The sequence below is a fragment of the Cherax quadricarinatus genome, chromosome 24 (assembly GCF_038502225.1).
Source record: "Cherax quadricarinatus isolate ZL_2023a chromosome 24, ASM3850222v1, whole genome shotgun sequence".
NCBI classification, from domain to species: domain Eukaryota; kingdom Metazoa; phylum Arthropoda; class Malacostraca; order Decapoda; family Parastacidae; genus Cherax; species Cherax quadricarinatus.
Window position 1 is genome coordinate 10,296,679 of NC_091315.1, and position 19,000 is coordinate 10,315,678.

Sequence of the window (19,000 nt, forward strand, 5' to 3'; positions counted from 1 at the left end):
ATACATATTTTCAGTATTGGAGTATCACAGGCCAACTTATGACTAGTTAGGATTCATTATTTTAAGATTGAGATTGATATTTCTGTTTATGGTCAAATGGGTGAGTGAGTGTAAGTGTGAACCACCAGGTGGTATTCATGTAATTAGTTGACAGGGTGTATCAGGGAGATGTTTTCTAATGGTAGTTATGAAGGTGATGAATGTGTCTGCAGTTCTAGAGTTTTCAGGTAGGGTGTTCTGGATTTTAGGGCCTTTGACATACTTTGAATTTTTGTAAAGGTTTAGTCGGACACGGGGAATGTCATAGAGATGTTTGTGTCTGGTGTTATGCCTGTGGGTTCTGTCACAACTATCAAGAAAGCATTTTAGGTCAAGGCTAATATTGGAATTTAAGGTCCTGTAGATGTAGATTGCACAGTAGTAAGTGTGGATGTACTGAACAGGGAGTAAGCTTAGATCTATGAAGAGTGGGGGGGGTGTGTTGCCATTGATGGGATTTAGTGATTATTCTTACTGCAGCTTTTTGTTGGATTATTATTGGCTTTAGGTGTGTTGCTGCAGTTGATCCCCAAGCACAAATAGCATAGGTGAGGTATGGATAAATTATTGAGTGGTATAGTGTGAGAAGGGCATTTTGCAGCACATAGTATCATATCTTGGAGAGGATCCCAACCATTTTGGATACTTTTTTGGATATGTGTTGGATATGGGTGCTGAAATTCAGGTTGTTGTCGAGGTATAGGCCTAGGAATTTGCCCTCATTATGTCTGGCAATTAGAGTGTTGTCGATCTTAATGTTAATTTGCGCAACTCCTGCTCTGCTACCAAACATAATATAGTAGGTTTTGTCAGTGTTAAGTGTAAGTTTATTGGCTGTCATCCAAGTCGATATCTTGATCAGCTCCTCATTAACAATGGTGTTGAGGGTGGCAAGATTAGGGTGAGAGATGACATAAGTCGTGTCGTCAGCAAAGAGAATGGAGTTCAGGTGTTGGGATATGTTTGGAAGATCACTGACGTATATGAGGAAGAACAGGGGATCAAGGACATTTCCCTGCAGAATTCCAGTATCAAGTGGCCATGCTGTTGATGCTGTGTCTTTAATGGTGACATATTGATACCTATTAGTAAGGTAAGATTTGAAATATGCAAGTGCATGGCCTCTTATACCATAATGGTCAAGTTTGTGGAGTAGGATACTGTGGTCTACTGTGTCAAAAGCTTTTCTTAGGTCAATAAAAATTCCTAGTGGATATTCCTTATTTTCCAATGCTGTGTATAGCAGATCTAGCATTTTTACAATTGCATCATTAGTGCTTTTATTTTTTCTGAATCCAAATTGGCAGGGGTTGAGTATGTTTTGTGCTGTTATAAATGAATATAGTCTCCTGTGCATGAGTTTCTCAAAGATTTTGGATAGCAATGGTAAATTTGACATTGGCCTATAGTTGTTTAAATCTGTAGGGTCACCACCTTTATGTATTGGTGTAACCCTTGCTGTCTTGAGTAGTTTCGGGAAGGTGCTAGTTCTAGTGACTTGTTAAAAAGTAATGAAATAGCATGCGAAAGGACATGGGCCGCTCGCTTGTACAATAATGGTGGGACATGAGACAGAGTCCCCGAGTTATTTTTAAGTGACTTTATAATCTTGGTGAATGTTGTATCGGAGCCTTTGTGTACACCTGGCAGCTCCTGGCTGCACAGACGCGTTTCATACAATGGACGAATCACGAGGCAAATCACGAAACGTGAGGCTTTATTTCGATGAAAAAAGTTGCTGAAAGTCAAAATTCACGAAGCGCGAGGCTCACGAAACTCGGGGGCCCACTGTACTATAAATCGGTATCACTCAACAAGTTTGTAGTTTAAATACTGTACAATAGTGAAGAAAATTACAATGGTTACCAGTCCCCTGATATTTTTTCAACACGTCGGCTGTCTCCCACTGAGGCAGGGGGACCCAAAACAGAAAGAAATGCTTTTACCATCATTCACTCATAATCACTGTCTTTGCAGAGGTGCTCAGCTATGAAAGTTCAGCTGTCACTCCAAACAGCAAACATCCCAAACCGCTCCTTTAACCCTTTGACTGTCGCAGGCCCCTTTCTGAAACTGTCATTCTATGTCGCAAAATATTCGAAAAAAAAAAATTATTTTTTCTTATGAAAATGTTAAGATTATTTTTCTGAGTGTTTTAGTCCCCCAAAAAAATTTTTTGCCATCAGTACTTACCGAGATATAGAGCTGTGAAGTTTGCAGAAAATGAGCTGCGTATGGCAACAGCGGCGATTGCCGCTCACCCGGTAAACTTTAGTTTACTTGTATTTGAAGGTTTTTTGTTTTTTTCACTATTTTATTTTTCCACATAACTTATGTGGCCTATGAGACCAAAGTAAGGTGCAATGTACATATATACACTCGTTGTATACAACACAATAAGCACACAAACATAATTATCAATATATTGTTTACAAAACTTGTTTACAAAAACAAACAATACAAAATATTGTTCATTACTATTGTTCTATAATATATATACCAATGTACAGTCACCGAACATATTCCTAGAAGTTCTGCAGCTTGTGGAACTCTTTGAAACATGTTTTCATACACAATGGTGTTTTACACTCTCACACATAAAACCAGTGTGTGTGCATTTTTGTGGACTTTTTTTACGTGCAAAGACAAAACACCTCGTCTGAGCAGTTTTCTTCAAAGTATTAGCAGGCAGTTGTGTTATGTAGTTATCCTAGGTAAATGGTCGTGTGTCATCATTCCTTCCTTCCTACTTTCCTGCATTCCTTTCCTGCATTCCTTTCCTTCATTCCTTTCCTTCATTCCTTTCCTGCATTCCTTTCCTGCATTCCTTTCCTTCATTCCTTTCCTTCATTCCTTTCCTGCATTCCTTTCCTTCATTCCTTTCCTTCATTCCTTTCCTACCTCACTTCCTACATTCCTTCATCTGTCCTTCCTTACTTTTTTCCTTCCTTTCATCTCGTCCTTCCTTCATTCCTGCCTTCCCTTCTTGCTTCTGGTTTCTATAATATATATACACATATAGTCACTAGATACTTTCATATAACTGCTATTATCTTCATTCAGCAAGCTTGTCTTGTGTGCCAGTGTGTGGCTTATAATTGTCTTGAGTCAGGAGTCAGCAGCTGTCAAAATGACATATTGTCTCATTACTCACTCCCCCTACCGCCTGTCAAAACAATGGGGTCGGATGCTGCTTCCCCTCCATTCTATCTAATTATCTTTCTCCCTCATTCTATCTCTTTCAATCTGTCTCTCTTTCTATCTATCTCTGTCTCACAGGTACACATAAATACAAGTATACATAGTGTAAATTACCTAGGATAACCCAAGAAATCCAGACAAAGTGCCATACTCTGCTTGAAGATGTGAGTAAACGTGATGACGCAGTCTTGTGGCTCTCTCTGAGACAGAGAGCTAGACGGATAGACAGGGAGCTTGACAGACAGACAAATAGACAGACAGAAATGTTTGTGTACCAGCAAAAACAGAGGGAGGGGGATGGTCATCTAATCTTTTCTTATCAGCTGCACCCTCCCTCCACCCTCGTTTACGCTCATCAAATGTCAGCTCTTATCAGATGTTATCTCACCTTATCTTGTCACTGTCATGGGTGAACTGTTTTCCATGCTTCAAGGGAACATATTATTATTCTTCCTCCTCTTCTTCCTCCTCCTCTTCTTCCTCCTCCTCCTCTTCTTCCTCCTCCTCCTCCTCTTCTTCCTCCTCTTCTTCCTCCTCCTCCTCTTCTTCCTCTTCCTCCTCTTCTTCCTCCTCCTCCTCCTCTTCTTCCTCTTCTTCCTCCTCCTCTTCCTCCTCCTCCTCCTCTTTCTCCTCCTCCTCCTCTTCCTCCTCCTCCTCCTCCTCCTCTTCTTCTTCCTCCTCCTCCTCCATTCTTCTGGTATCCTGGGCATTGCTTTTGGTCTCAAACTCCTCAAAACCATGAAATTGACCTTCACTGACACTTCCATCTGTGTTAGAGCATCACTTGGGAAGAGTCCCAGATTTGCTGGGGAATCACATATTTCTTACCGCTAGGCATGCTGAAAAAGGACAACGGAAATGGCATTCCCACAATGCACCAATGGCTCCCCGATTTTTTTTATATGGTGCACACTGACCATGGAGACCCATTCTCTCACATGTGGGCCTACCAGCTTTCTCCTGCTTGATTTGAAGCCGCTAGAATTTATGCATATAGATATGTCAGAAACAGTGGCGCATAAGACGTATTTATATGGCGTAAACAGTCAAAGGGTTAACCCTTTCAGGGTCCAGACCCCCGATCTGAAACTTGTCCAAGGGTCCAAGAATTTTCAAAAAAAAAATTTTTATTTTTTTCTTATGAAATGGTAGAGAACCTTTTTCCAAAGGTAATAAAAAGAAAAGTACGAAATTTGATGGAAAATTGACGAAATTATGCTCGCGGATTTTGTTGTGTCAGCAATATTTACGCATCAGTGATTTTGTCCACTTTGATTCCCACTTTAGGCCAATTACATTATTCCAGTCAACCAAATTCTTAGCTATTTCGCTAGTATTACTTCTATTTTATCGACTGAGCAAAAAAGATCGCCAAATCAATTATTTCAACTACCCAATAATTTGGCCAATTTCACACAAAGTTCAAAATATTCCAGCTTCAAAAGAGGTCTAGAATAAACAATGCAGGCATTTTTGGCACTAAAATAACATTTCGTCTGTTTACTAGTTACATTTCCAGGCTTTACAAATGAATTCCACTTTGATATTTTATTCACATTATGAAATTTTTGTTCACACCAAAAAATAGAAGATATACTGTTATGCAATATTACAATAATTGTATAAATAATATCAGCACATTCGTGAACACACATGAGACCCATGCATGACATTTGTTTACCCTTGAACATCGGCAAAAATTGAACATTTCTGCTAATCTGACCTCAGTTTCATGCCATTTTCAGTACTGAAACTAATCAAAATCATCTCTACTTCTGTAATTTATCTTCCATGCTATCAAATGAGACCAAGAAACTGCAAAAACAACTGTAAAAAACATACAAAAATACACTGCTAAGTCGCTGTTTTAATTAAAAAATAACAGTCTCAGTTTTTTCTCATTATGCGTGCTGCAGGATGTTTTATATAGTGCACACTTACCAAATAGATGCATGCTCTCAAATCTAGGCCCAAATTTACTGCTCACGGCTTATCTGAGTGAGCCGAGGTCATGGCATAGAACTACGGCTTGGACCCTGGCTTCAAAGTGGTAGAACTATGGGACAGACTCTCAAAGAGTTAAAGTGCAGGCATTGTACTTCCCACCTCCAGGGCTAAAGTCCAGCTAACCAGTTTCCCTGAGTCTCTTCACAAAATACAGTAAGGCCCCGCTTTACGGCGTTTCGCCTTACGGCGTTCTGCTAATATGACGATGTCAAATTATGACCAAAATTTGCTATACGGCACGTGGTCTTTCAAATACGGCACCCCCACCCGGTTTGTTTACATTTTCCGTGACCACATCTATTATGTCAGGAAACTTTCCAAAATTTCAAGTGTTTTAAAGTTACTGCATATTTTATATGTACTCTGATAATTATACTTATGTGTACCTGTACCTAAATATACTTACACACTGTGCTGGTGTGCAGGTACACATTAAAATCGCTAAGTCTCTCTCTACTCATGACGCCAATACTACTTAATAATAATCACTCTTGGGCACACTAAATGTCTTATTTTACATCAATATAGGCATTTTCATTAATCCATCTATGATATTTTCCTCAAAATTATATATGAAACCCATTACATAGCATATAAACATGATACATACACTCACAGAATAAAAATTGATGTAAATATGAGATTTGTTTACAAAGCAGCTGTGTAGATAGTGTCGGAAGAATTACATTTTCTCTAGTCAAACACTGGAGGGTAACTGTAGAAAAATATTCTTTTTGTATGCCTTTATATATAGCAATTCACGACCCTTGTGGGTTTAGTGCTTTTTATTAATAATAATAATAATAATATTATTATTATTATTATCTTCATTCACTCTAAAAATGGTGTGTTGCTGTTTGTTTATTCTGAACTAACTTGTACAACTTGTACACAATGTAAGAGTATTTATATTGTGAGGTAATTATTATTAAAATAAAAAAAATATTGAGGTAAATGTTTTACAAACTCTTACAAATGGACGTGAATGAACTAAAAGTAGACACATATTAATACGCATTTATTTCGCCTGACCAAGTGATCGTCCACTACCTGTTCAGTTTGTGTTCTTACATTGTCTCAACTCTGTATCTCATTCTCTCTCTCGTTTACTCTTTCGTTAACCAGTTGGCTCTCATTGACGATGGCGTCTAAGGTTAGCTGTAATAAAAAGATGTAAAGTAAAAGGACACAAGTGCAACTAAGGTGACATTTATTGTGGCAACGTTTCACTCTCCAGGAGCTTTATCAAGCCATTACAAACAATACATGGACACAGAGGGTATATAAAGGCTCAGAGTGAGGTGTAATACTAGTGAGGTACCATTTCGATGTTCACTAGTGGTAGTAGTAGTAGTAGTAGTAGTAGTAGTAGTAGTGGCAGTGACAAAAGTAATACAATATGGTAGAGCAATTAATTCGTACATGAGTAAAAGGATATAAAAGCTATTACTTGGGTAACATAAAAATAGGTTGGACAAATATAGACTGGAAAGAGGCAGCTTGTTTCAGTGTTCACTCTCTGTAATGTGCTTTGTGTAGTATAACAGGAGAGACTATGTGATGGCAGGGTTTACTGTTTTCAGGAGGATTCTTGCTAAGACTTCGGAGATGGTGAAGCTGCCGCTGTTTTGTTTAATTGTATTCGAAACAGCGATCAGTGCTGATTCGAGGCACTTGCGTCTGCGGAAATTAGTTTCGTTGATCACTAATTGGGCGTCTCTGAATTTCATGAGATGACTGGTGGAATTTCGGTGTTGTACACAGGCGTTGTTCAAGTTATCGTTCCTACATGCGTAAATGTGTCCATTGAGGCGGGTGTCGAGGTTTCTGGCTGTTTCACCTACGTAAATCTTGTCACAGCCTCCACAGGGTATAGTGTAAACTCCTGCATTGACTGGTTCGTGGTGCTTGGATTTTGTCCTGGTTATATCCTTTATTGAAGTGCTAGAAGTGATGGCGACTCTGGTGTTAGCGGCAGCTTCACCATCTCCAAAGTCTTAGCAAGAATCCTCCTGAAAACAGTAAACCCTGCCATCACACAGTCTCTCCTGTTATACTACACAACGCACATTACAGAGAGTGAACACTGAAACAAGCTGCCTCTTTCCAGTCTATATTTGTCCAACCTATTTTTATGTTACCCAAGTAATAGCTTTTATATCCTTTTACTCATGTACGAATTAATTGCTCTACCATATTGTATTACTTTTGTCACTACCACTACTACTACTAGTGAACATCGAAATGGTACCTCACTAGTATTACACCTCACTCTGAGCCTTTATATACCCTCTGTGTCCATGTATTGTTTGTAATGGCTTGATAAAGCTCCTGGAGAGCGAAACGTTGCCACAATAAAATGTCACATTAGTTGCACTTGTGTCCTTTTACTTTACATATTTTCGGTAATTATACCAACTTTATTACATTGTAATAAAAAGAGAAGTCGTAAGCCTCTTGCTTTAAGTGCCAAGTTAGAGGATGATGGTGTGCCATTCTGATTTTATTCAATAAACACCCTGCCACTCACCTCTCACACATTAATATTAATATTTTAAGGTAAGTAATAAGTGTACTCTGTGTGTATCATACCTTTTATTGTGTTTTTAATGCCTATTTATATTGCTAACTTAATATAAATTAGTGTAAACTTGTTGTCTGGCATTTATTGCATATTTTATGTGTGCTCTGATAATAATACTTGTGGAGCTGTGTGGTAGCTGGGTGGAGGGACAACATTATGTTTTCTCTGCTCAGCCATCAGAGAAAACGTTTATAAATCTGCGTTTGGCCCAGCCACTCCCTCACTCCGCTTTTGTTTACAATTTTCGGCATGAATTATTCATTACTTCTACCTTCGTTTATGATGGCATCTAAAGGTAGTTGTTAGAAATGATTAAATTCAGTGAACAAGGCATGTCGATGTTAATAATATGGCTCTGGGCCACAGTGTAGGTAGCCGGTAGGTGTAGCCCAGGCGGGCTACACCTACCGGCTACCTACACTGACTTTCTACAAATAAATACTACTCACCTCTCTTCCTATATTAAGACTACACATATTTTAAGAAGAAAATTGTCAAAGTGGGAAGTCTGAATGTGCGTGGATGTTGTGCAAATGATAAGAAAGAGATGATTGTGGATGTTATGAATGAGAAGAAACTGGATGTCCTGGCTTTAAGTGAAACAAAGCTGAAGGGGGTGGGAGAGTTTCAATGGAGAGGAATAAATGGGATTAGGTCAGGGGTTTCAAATAGAGTTAGAGCTAAAGAAGGAGTAGCAATAATGTTGAAGGATAAGCTATGGCAGGAAAAGAGGGACTACAAATGTATAAATTCAAGGATTATGTGGAGTAAAATAAAGATTGGATATGAAAAGTGGGTTATAGTAAGCGTGTATGCACCTGGAGAAGAGAGAAGTGTAGAGGAGAGAGAGAGATTCTGGGAAATGTTGAGTGAATGCGTGGGGAGTTTTGAATCAAGTGTGAGAGTAATGGTGGTTGGGGATTTCAATGCTAAAGTGGGTAAAAATGTTATGGAAGGAGTAGTAGGTAAATTTGGGGTGCCAGGGGTAAATGTAAATGGGGAGCCTTTAATTGAGCTATGTGTAGAAAGAAATTTGGTAATAAGTAATACATATTTTATGAAAAAGAGGATAAATAAATATACAAGGTATGATGTAGCACGTAATGAAAGTAGTTTGTTAGATTATGTATTGGTGGATAAAAGGTTGATGGGTAGGCTCCAGGATGTACATGTTTATAGAGGGGCAACTGATATATCGGATCATTATTTAGTTGTAGCTACAGTTAGAGTAAGAGGAAGATGGGAAAAGAGGAAGGTGGCAACAACAAGTAAGAGGGAGGTGAAAGTGTATAAACTAAGGGAGGAGGAAGTTCGGGCGAGATATAAGCGACTATTGGCAGAAAGGTGGGCTAGTGCAAAGATGAGTAGTGGGGGGGTTGAAGAGGGTTGGAATAGTTTTAAAAATGCAGTATTAGAATGTGGGGCAGAAGTTTGTGGTTATAGGAGGGTGGGGGCAGGAGGAAAGAGGAGTGATTGGTGGAATGATGAAGTAAAGGGTGTGATAAAAGAGAAAAAGGTAGCTTACGAGAGGTTTTTACAAAGCAGAAGTGTTATAAGAAGAGCAGAGTATATGGAGAGTAAAAGAAAGGTGAAGAGAGTGGTGAGAGAGTGCAAAAGGAGAGCAGATGAAAGAGTGGGAGAGGCACTGTCAAGAAATTTTAATGAAAATAAGAAAAAATTTTGGAGTGAGTTAAACAAGTTAAGAAAGCCTAGGGAAAATATGGATTTGTCAGTTAAAAACAGAGTAGGGGAGTTAGTAGATGGGGAGAGGGAGGTATTAGGTAGATGGCGAGAATATTTTGAGGAACTTTTAAATGTTGAGGAAGAAAGGGAGGCGGTAATTTCATGCACTGGCCAGGGAGGTATTACCATCTTTTAGGAGTGAAGAAGAGCAGAATGTAAGTGTGGTGGAGGTACGTGAGGCATTACGTAGAATGAAAGGGGGTAAAGCAGCTGGAACTGATGGGATCATGACAGAAATGTTAAAAGCAGGGGGGGATATAGTGTTGGAGTGGTTGGTACTTTTGTTTAATAAATGTATGAAAGAGGGGAAGGTACCTAGGGATTGGCGGAGAGCATGTATAGTCCCTTTATATAAAGGGAAAGGGGACAAAAGAGATTGTAGAAATTATAGAGGAATAAGTTTACTGAGTATACCAGGAAAAGTATACGGTAGAGTTATAATTGAAAGAATTAGAGGTAAGACAGAATGTAGAATTGCGGACGAGCAAGGAGGCTTCAGAGTGGGTAGGGGATGTGTAGATCAAGTGTTTACATTGAAGCATATATGTGAACAGTATTTAGATAAGGGTAGGGAAGTTTTTATTGCATTTATGGATTTAGAAAAGGCATATGATAGAGTGGATAGAGGAGCAATGTGGCAGATGTTGCAAGTATAAAAAATAGGTGGTAAGTTACTAAATGCTGTAAAGAGCTTTTATGAGGATAGTGAGGCTCAGGTTAGGGTGTGTAGAAGAGAGGGAGAATACTTCCCGGTAAAAGTAGGTCTTAGACAGGGATGTGTAATGTCACCATAGTTGTTTAATATATTTATAGATGGGGTTGTAAAAGAAGTAAATGCTAGGGTGTTCGGGAGAGGGGTGGGATTAAATTATGGGGAATCAAATTCAAAATGGGAATTGACACAGTTACTTTTTGCTGATGATACTGTGCTTATGGGAGATTCTAAAGAAAAATTGCAAAGGTTAGTGGATGAGTTTGAGAATGTGTGTAAAGGTAGAAAGTTGAAAGTGAACATAGAAAAGAGTAAGGTGATGAGGGTATCAAATGATTTAGATAAAGAAAAATTGGATATCAAATTGGGGAGGAGGAGTATGTATGGAAGAAGTGAATGTTTTCAGATACTTGGGAGTTGACGTGTCGGCGGATGGATTTATGAAGGATGAGGTTACCCGTAGAATTGATGAGGGAAAAAAGGTGAGTGGTGCATTGAGGTATATGTGGAGTCAAAAAATGTTATCTATGGAGGCAAAGAAGGGAATGTATGAAAGTATAGTAGTACCAACACTCTTATATGGATGTGAAGCTTGGGTGGTAAATGCAGCAGCGAGGAGACGGTTGGAGGCAGTGGAGATGTCCTGTCTAAGGGCAATGTGTGGTGTAAATATTATGCAGAAAATTTGGAGTGTGGATATTAGGAGAAGGTGTAGAGTTAATAAAAGCATTAGTCAGAGGGCAGAAGAGGGGTTGTTGAGGTGGTTTGGTCATTTAGAGAGAATGGATCAAAGTAGAATGACATGGAAAGCATATAAATCTATAGGGGAAGGAAAGAGGGGTAGGGGTCGTCCTCGAAAGGGTTGGAAAGAGGGGGTAAAGGAGGTTTTGTGGGCGAGGGGCTTGGACTTCCAGCAAGCGTGCATGAGCGTGTTAGATAGGAGTGAATGGAGACGAATGATACTTGGGACCTGATGATCTGTTGGAGTGTGAGCAGGGTAATATTTAGTGAAGGGATTCAGGGAAACCGGTTATTTTCATATAGTCGGACTTGAGTCCTGGAAATGGGAAGTACAATGCCTGCACTTTAAAGGAGGGGTTTGGGATATTGGCAGTTTGGAGGGATATGTTGTGTATCTTTATACGTATATGCTTCTAAACTGTTGTATTCTGAGCACCTCTGGAAAAGCAGTGATAATGTGTGAGTGTGGTGAAAGTGTTGAATGATGATGAAAGTATTTTCTTTTTGGGGATTTTCTTTCGTTTTTGGGTCACCCTGCCTCGTTGGGAGACGACCGACTTGTTGAAAAAAAAAAAAAAAAATATTTTAAGGTAAATAATGAGTGTACTGTATGTGTATTTTACCTCTCTGGGATGTTTTAAATATCGTATATTAAGTATGAGACGGGGAGCCAGTGCTACCTACACCTGGGTACCTGCACCTGACTTCCTACAAATAAGTACTACTGACCTCTCTCCCTACATTAAGATTATAAATACTTTAAGATAAGTAATGAATTTACTGTGAATGTATTTTACTTTGTGTTTTTAATGCCTAGTTCTATTACTAACTTAATATAATTTAGTGTAAACTTGTTGTCTGGCATTTATCTTTCAACACACCAGCCGTATCCCACCGAGGCAGGGTGGCCCAAAAGGAAAAAACGAAAGTTTCTCCTTTTACATTTAGTAATATATACGGGAGAAGGGGTTACTAGCTCCTTGCTCCCTGTCTGGCATTTATATGCATTTATAAATGGAAAAAATGGCATTCTGCCTTCCGGCGATGTCTGCTTTCCGGCGACAGCCTGGAACCTAACCCGCCGTATAAGTGGGGCCCTACTGTATTACCCTGCTCACAGCTCATCAAGTCCCAAAACCATTTGTCTCCATTCATTCCTATCTAACATGCACACACATGCCTGCTGTATATCTAAACTCCTTACAAAACCTCTTTTACCCCCTCTCTCTATCGTCTCTTAGGATGTCCCCTACCCCTCCTTCCCTCCACTACAGATTTATCCAAATAAAATGTGGTGGCCCTGATTTGTCTTACAGAAAAGTTTTTACTTTTTTTTCTTCATGAGTTCAGCTAAGAGAAAACTGCAGTTTATGCATTTTTAAGTCTTCAGTGCAGGGTATTTAATTTTCAGTTAACCAGGTTTGGGTTTATGGGATTTGACTACTACAATAGATAACAGTACCTCAATACTGTTTATTGTTTTTTTTTTTTAAGACATTGGCCATTTCCCACCCAGGCAGGGTGACCCACAAAGAAAGAAAAACCCAAAAAGAAAAAACGTTCATCGTCATTCAACATTTTCACCATCACTCATACATAATCACTGTCTTTGCCGAGGAGCTCAGATATGACAGTGTAGATGTCCCTCCAAACTGCCAATATCCCAAACCCCTCCTTTAAAGTGTAGGCATTGTACTTCCCATTTACAGGACTTGAGTCCAGCTAACTGGTTTCCCTGAATCCTTTCACAAAATATTCCTTGCTCACACTCCAACAGCTCCTCAGGTCCCAAAAATCATTTGTCTCCATTCACTCCTATCTAACATGCTCACACACGCTTGCTGGAAGTCCATGCCCTTCACTCACAAAAACCTCCTTTACCCCTTCCCTCCAATCTTTTCGAGGACAAATCCTACCCTACCTTCCTTTCCCTACAGATTTATATGCTCTCCAAGTCATTCTACTTTGTTCCACTCTCTCTAAATGACCAAATCACCTCAACAACCCCTCTTCAGCCCTCTGATTCATACTGCTAGTAACTTTGCACCACCTCCTAATTTCCACACTACAAATTCAAGTCAGTCGGCGGGGAAGTGAGAGAGAATGGGCCCAGCATCCCACCGACCTGGATAAGCCTACAGAGGGCAGCACTTAAATGCCGTGAAATATGAACTAAGCTGACAGACAGCATAGGCTGTCTGTGCTGACAGTACAGGCTGTCTACAGACGTGTCAGCAGATGGGCCTATGAAGGATGAGGTGAATCATAGAACTGATGAGGGGAAAAGGATGAGTGGTGCACTTAGGAGTCTGTGGAGACAAAGAACTTTGTCCATGAAAGGAAAAAGGGGAATGTATGAGAGTATAGTTGTACCAACACTCTTGTATGGGTGTGAAGCTTGGGTGATGAATGTTGCAACGAGGAGGAGGCTGGAGGCAGTGGAGATGTCATGTTTGAGGGCAATGTGCGGTGTGAATATAATGCAGAGAATTCATAGTTTGGAAATTAGGAGAAGGTATGGGATTACCAAAGCTATTATTATCCAGAGGGCTGAGGAGGAGTTGTTGAGGTGGTTCGGACATGTAGAGAGAATGAAACAAAACAGAATGACTTCGAGAGTGTATAAATCTGTAGTGGAGGGAAGGCAGGGTAGGGGTCGGACTAGGAAGAGTTGGAGGGAGGGGGGTAAAGAACGTTTTGTGTGCGAGGGGCTTGGACTTCCAGCAAGCATGCGTGAGCGTATTTGATAGGAGTAAATGGAGACAAATGGTTTTTAATACCTGACATGCTGTTGGAGTGAGAACAAAGTAACATTTATGAAGGGATTCAGGGAAACCGGCAGGCCGGACTTGAGTCCTGGAGATGGGAAGTAGTGTCTGCACTCTCAAGGAGGGGTGTTAATGTTGCTTTATAACTGCAATGTAAAGCACCCCCTCTGGCAAGACAGTGATGGAGTGAATGACGGTGAAAGTTTTTATTTTTTGGGCCACCCTACCTTGGTGGGAATCAGCCGATGTGTTAATAACAAAAAATAGTATAATAATTAATAATAATAATAATAGTAATAATAATAATAATAATAATAATAATAATATGTAAAATAATAATACATGTACAGTGGACCCTCTTTTTTCGTAAGCATTGGAAGTCATAATTTAAAAAAATCGTAACTTTTTTCGTCAAAATATTGACTCGCAAATCATCATTTCACCCTCAAATAGTCATTCGTCCTAGACGCATACACACGTCCCCAAGCGGCCCCCACACTCCATTCACAGCCAGTGTGCCACTGTTCATCAGTGAGAGAGGATGATCCCACCTGTTCATACAATGTATTTTGTAATATTCCATTTGTTTTAGTGCTTGCAACTGCTAAATAAGCCACCATGGCTCCAAAGAAAGCTCCCAGTGCCAGGCCTTTGGTAAAGAAGGTGAGAAACACAATAAAACTCAAGAAAGAACTCATAGCAATGTACCAAAGTGGAGGAGGAAGAGAGAGGGGAGAATGTACCTCCTTCAGTAATTCAACGATATGTATGATACTAAAGCAGCATGAGTCGACAAAGGCTATAGTGCCAGCCAGCAATAAAGTGTAGCATTAACAGTGTAGCAAGGAAGTTAAGCAATTAATCGATAGAAAAAGGACAACACGAACCTAAGTCCTCCAATGCTGTTGGAGTTATATAGGGTCACTGAGAACACTGCCACCTCCACCACCATGTACTGCTTATGCTCTCAGTGGCCCTTATACAACCAACAATAAAACACACCACTCGTGACAAACATAATGACATTTTTTATTCATTCTAGAGTATATGTCATGTTTCTATGTTATTAATATTGCTTATTATGTCATATCAGATGAATTGTGATAGATAAATAAGCCATAGAGTTGATATTAGTGTCATATTGAAGGACTATCTTGTCCTGCCTCCAAACACACTCCCCTGCCGCCACCACAATTCCTAACGTACATAATGGCATATTTTATTTGTATACCAACAAGAGTCTTCAATAAAGATAAGTGTGATGTTATTATTGTTTTATTTTTCATGTCTCATTGTTTTCTGTGTATGTAAATCTATATATCATGTAAAAAAAAAATATTTTTTTGTTAATACTTTTGGCCTGAAATGGATTAATTGGATTTACATTATTTCTTATGGGGAAATCATCAGTTTTGCCATTAGTCACACACTGTGGAACGGATTAATTACGAAAAACGAGGGTCCACTGTATAATAGTAATGTGCTATATAATAATTATAATAAAAGATGGCTTCAAAACACCGTCACTATATAGTAGTGATTACCACAACAATGCAGGAGTGGTTGTGGCTGCCTCCACCTGTCACACAATGACATTTTTTATTCATTCTAGAGTATATATATCAGGTTTCTATGTTATTTATATTGTTTATTATGTCATATTAGATGAATTGTGATAGATAAGTAAGCCATATAGATGATATTAGCGAAATATTGAAGTACAGTGGACCTCCATTTTCATCGATCTCCGTTATCGCCGATTTCAGTTTTGGTCGACTTTTTTCGTTGATTTTTAGACTCCATTTTCATCAATTACCTCTGTTTTCGTCGATGGTACAGAACCTGTCCAGTGCTCAGCATGCAGACAGAGCTGCCTCCCACATGCATTCTCAGGTAGTGTCGTGTTGTTTCTCGGTAAGTGAACATATCCTGCCAGGTCATATGAAACATTTTATAATAATCCATTGTTTTTGGCATTTGTTTATTGTGTGTTACTGCTAAATAAGCCATCATGGGCCCAAAGAAAGCTTCTAGCACCAGCCCTTTGGTAAAGAATGTGAGAAACACAATATAATTCAAGAAAAAGTTGTAGAAAAATATGAAAGTGGTGGTGGTAGAGGGTAGTAGTGATAGTGGTAGAGGGTGGTAGTGATGATGGTAGAAGGTGGTATTGATGGTGGTAGAGGGTGGTAGTGGTTGTGGTAATAGAGGGTGGTAGTGATTGTGATGGTGGTAGAGGGTGCCTTCTTCAGTGATTCAGCAATTCTACTAACTCCTCCAATGTTGTTGGAGTTATATAGGGCTACAGAAAACACCTCTGCCTCAGCTGCAGCCTTCACCACCACTATGGACTGCTTATTCTCTCAGTGACCCTTATACACCCAACAGTACCGACACAACACCAGTCGTGACATACATAATGACTTATTTTATTCATTCTAGAGCACAACACCAGTCGTGACATACATAATGACTTATTTTATTCATTCTAGAGTATATGTCATGTTTCTATGTTATTAATATTGTTTACTATGTCATATTAGTTGAATTGTGATAGATAAATAAGCCAGAGAATTTATATTAGTATCATATTCTCCAAGTATAAACTCGCCTCCCCTCCCTGTGCCATACACCAACAAGAGTCTTCAATAAAGGTAAGTGTGATGTTAAATGTTCATTTATACATTTTATTACATAAGAACATAAGACAGCAGGAACACTGCAGCAGGCTTGTTGGCCCCATACTAGGCAGGTCCTTCACAGACCATCCCATTAACAGAATTATATTTGCCCAACCCAACATTCAATGCTTCCCAGAAGTAGCAAGATATATCTGTTCTTCTTTCAACAAATCGACCGTATCTCACCGAGGTAGGGCGGCCCAAAAAGAAAAACAAGTTTCTCTTTTTAACTTTAGTAATATATACAGGAGAAGGGGTTACTAGCCCCTTGCTCCCGGAATGTTAGTCGCCTCTTACAACATGCATGGCTTACAGAGGAAGAATTCTGTTCCACTTCCCCATGGAGATAAAAGGAAATAAACAAGAACTAGTAAGAAAATAGAAGAAAACCCAGAGGGGTGTGTGTATATATACATATACACTGTATATGCTTGTACATGCATGTGTAGTGTGACCTAAGTGTAAGCAGACGTAGCAAGATGTACCTCAAATCTTGCATGTTTACGAGACAGAAAAAAGACACCAGCAATCTTATCATAATGTAAAACAATTACAGGTTTCTGTTTCACACTCACTTGGCAGGACAGTAGTACCTCCCTGGGTGGTTGTTGTCTACCAACCTATTACCTAGGTCTATTGTATATATTGTGTCTACAGTATATACTGTTGTCTACTGTTGTACCTATCATTACAATCACATGTATAAATGCTGTCTACTTCAGTTCTGCAACTGTTAGAACCTTATTGTGGTCCAAACTTACTGTTTTGCCTTTGGAGTTGACAAGTGGGCTAGCCAGCTGGTCATGACGATGTATTCCAGCTTTGTCTCCATCCAGAGTAATAAAACTGGAGTATGACCCACGTGTCCATGGATTACTGCCCCACCTTGTCCTGGGTAGAAATATGTGTACATTGCATAATGGTTCTAAAGTAATTCACTTTCACAATTTATAAACCAAATGTTTAGTTTATTTGAAAAGTAAATCTTCCTGCCCTGCAGTAACCTCAGCTGTCTATAACCTCTATCTTGGATACTTGCAGATACTTTAAAAGGAGCTCAACATGAACTTTAACTTTGATTAGGGATGGGACAATACCAAATTTTCTGCTGATCCTAAGTTTTAGGCCTACCATCAAAATTGGTCAATACTGAAACACTGGCATACCCCTAATTTTGATTGATTTGATATAGGTTTTACTGAGCCAAGAAAATTACATGATTTATTTTGGAAAATCAAGGATGTGCAGTTTAAAGTATAATAGCACTACAGGATAACTCACCTCCTGAAGAAAGTGGGTTCAGGGACGATATCTCCAATGACTCTTCTTAGGAGATAGAGGATATGCTCCTTAACAATGCTCTCTGGCAGAGATTCCATGTAAGTAGAATTGGCACCTGTGACAAACGTCTCCAGTACTGTCCAGTGCTGATGAATGCTGAACATGATCGTTACGCCATACAACCATGACTAAGGCGAGTTGAATGTATGTGAAAAAAATTTAGTGTTCAGAAATATATGCTTATTCCAGATGATTGTACATGGCAGGTAAGAAGACACAATTATGCATGCCTAAAGAAAGCTTTTGCTTTATGTAAACATCTCGGTGCAAGAATAAAAAGGCAATTTTATTATTCTGACACTGCAATATGCAAGGCAATATCTACCTACCATGTTTTCTGAAAGGTCAAAGGTGGTCCACAGAATGTGAAGTTCAAGTGGTTTAGATCCCCACCATGGTTCTGCCCAGCCTACTTGCACCTTATTTGCTACGCCCAGGCGAACATTCTAAGGTCAAAAGTACATTTGTTATTGTAAGTCTTTATTTTAATACTGTCAAGCATTACACAGTCAATTTATTTAACCCTTTGAGGGTCCATCCTGTAGTTCTATAGTTTTGAAGCCAGGGTCCAAGTCGTAGTTCTATGCCATGAGCTCAGCTCATTCAGATAAGCTGTGAGCGGTAAATTTGGGCCTAGATATGAAAGCGCCTATGTGGTAAGTGTGTACCATATAAAACAAATCCTGCAGCACATAGTACATAATAAGAAAAAAACTGTGACTACGTTTTTGGATTAAGACAGTGTATTTGTGGTGTATTTTCGTATGTTTTTTATGGCTGTATTCACGGTTTCTTGGTCTCATTTGATAGAATGGAAGATATATTACAGAAGTTAGAGAAGGTAGTAGCAGAAATGTTCGATTTTTGCAGATGTTCAAGAGTAAATAAATGATGTCACACATCCAATACTCATCAGCTGGTAGTTCTAATGTATGTTCACGAATGTGCTGATATTATTTATACAATTATTACAATATTGCATAACTGTAAGTCTTCTGTTTTTTGGTGTGAATAAAAATTCATTATGTGAATAAAAAATCAAAATGGAATTCATTTATAAAGCCTGGAAATAAAACTAATAAACAGAGGAAATGCTATTTTAGTGCCAGGAATGCCTGCATTGTTTATTCTGGACCCTATTGTGAAAATGGAATATTTTGAACTTTGTGTGAAATTGGCCATA

General features: G+C 39.1%; 2 protein-coding genes across 3 annotated transcripts in view; one reads left to right on the forward strand and one right to left on the reverse strand.

Annotated features, from left to right (window-relative positions):
• The window catches only part of LOC138853158 (uncharacterized), a 134,055-nt gene that overhangs the window by 81,934 nt on the left and 33,121 nt on the right, over nucleotides 1-19,000 (forward strand). The window lies entirely within an intron of this gene.
• LOC128690821 (peroxisomal N(1)-acetyl-spermine/spermidine oxidase) overlaps nucleotides 1-19,000 on the reverse strand; it is a 60,884-nt gene that overhangs the window by 21,411 nt on the left and 20,473 nt on the right. Inside the window, exons 3-6 of one of the 2 annotated variants that reach the window (XM_070088168.1) lie at nucleotides 18,147-18,263; nucleotides 17,758-17,945; nucleotides 17,238-17,367; nucleotides 6,599-7,259 (exon numbers count right to left, since the gene is read on the reverse strand). In XM_070088168.1, coding sequence (XP_069944269.1) covers nucleotides 7,245-7,259; nucleotides 17,238-17,367; nucleotides 17,758-17,945; nucleotides 18,147-18,263 — 450 coding nt within the window. In that variant the 3' untranslated portion in view covers nucleotides 6,599-7,244. Of the gene's footprint in view, nucleotides 1-6,598; nucleotides 7,260-17,237; nucleotides 17,368-17,757; nucleotides 17,946-18,146; nucleotides 18,264-19,000 lie in introns of those variants that run through there. The other variant, XM_070088167.1, reaches the window with a different exon arrangement.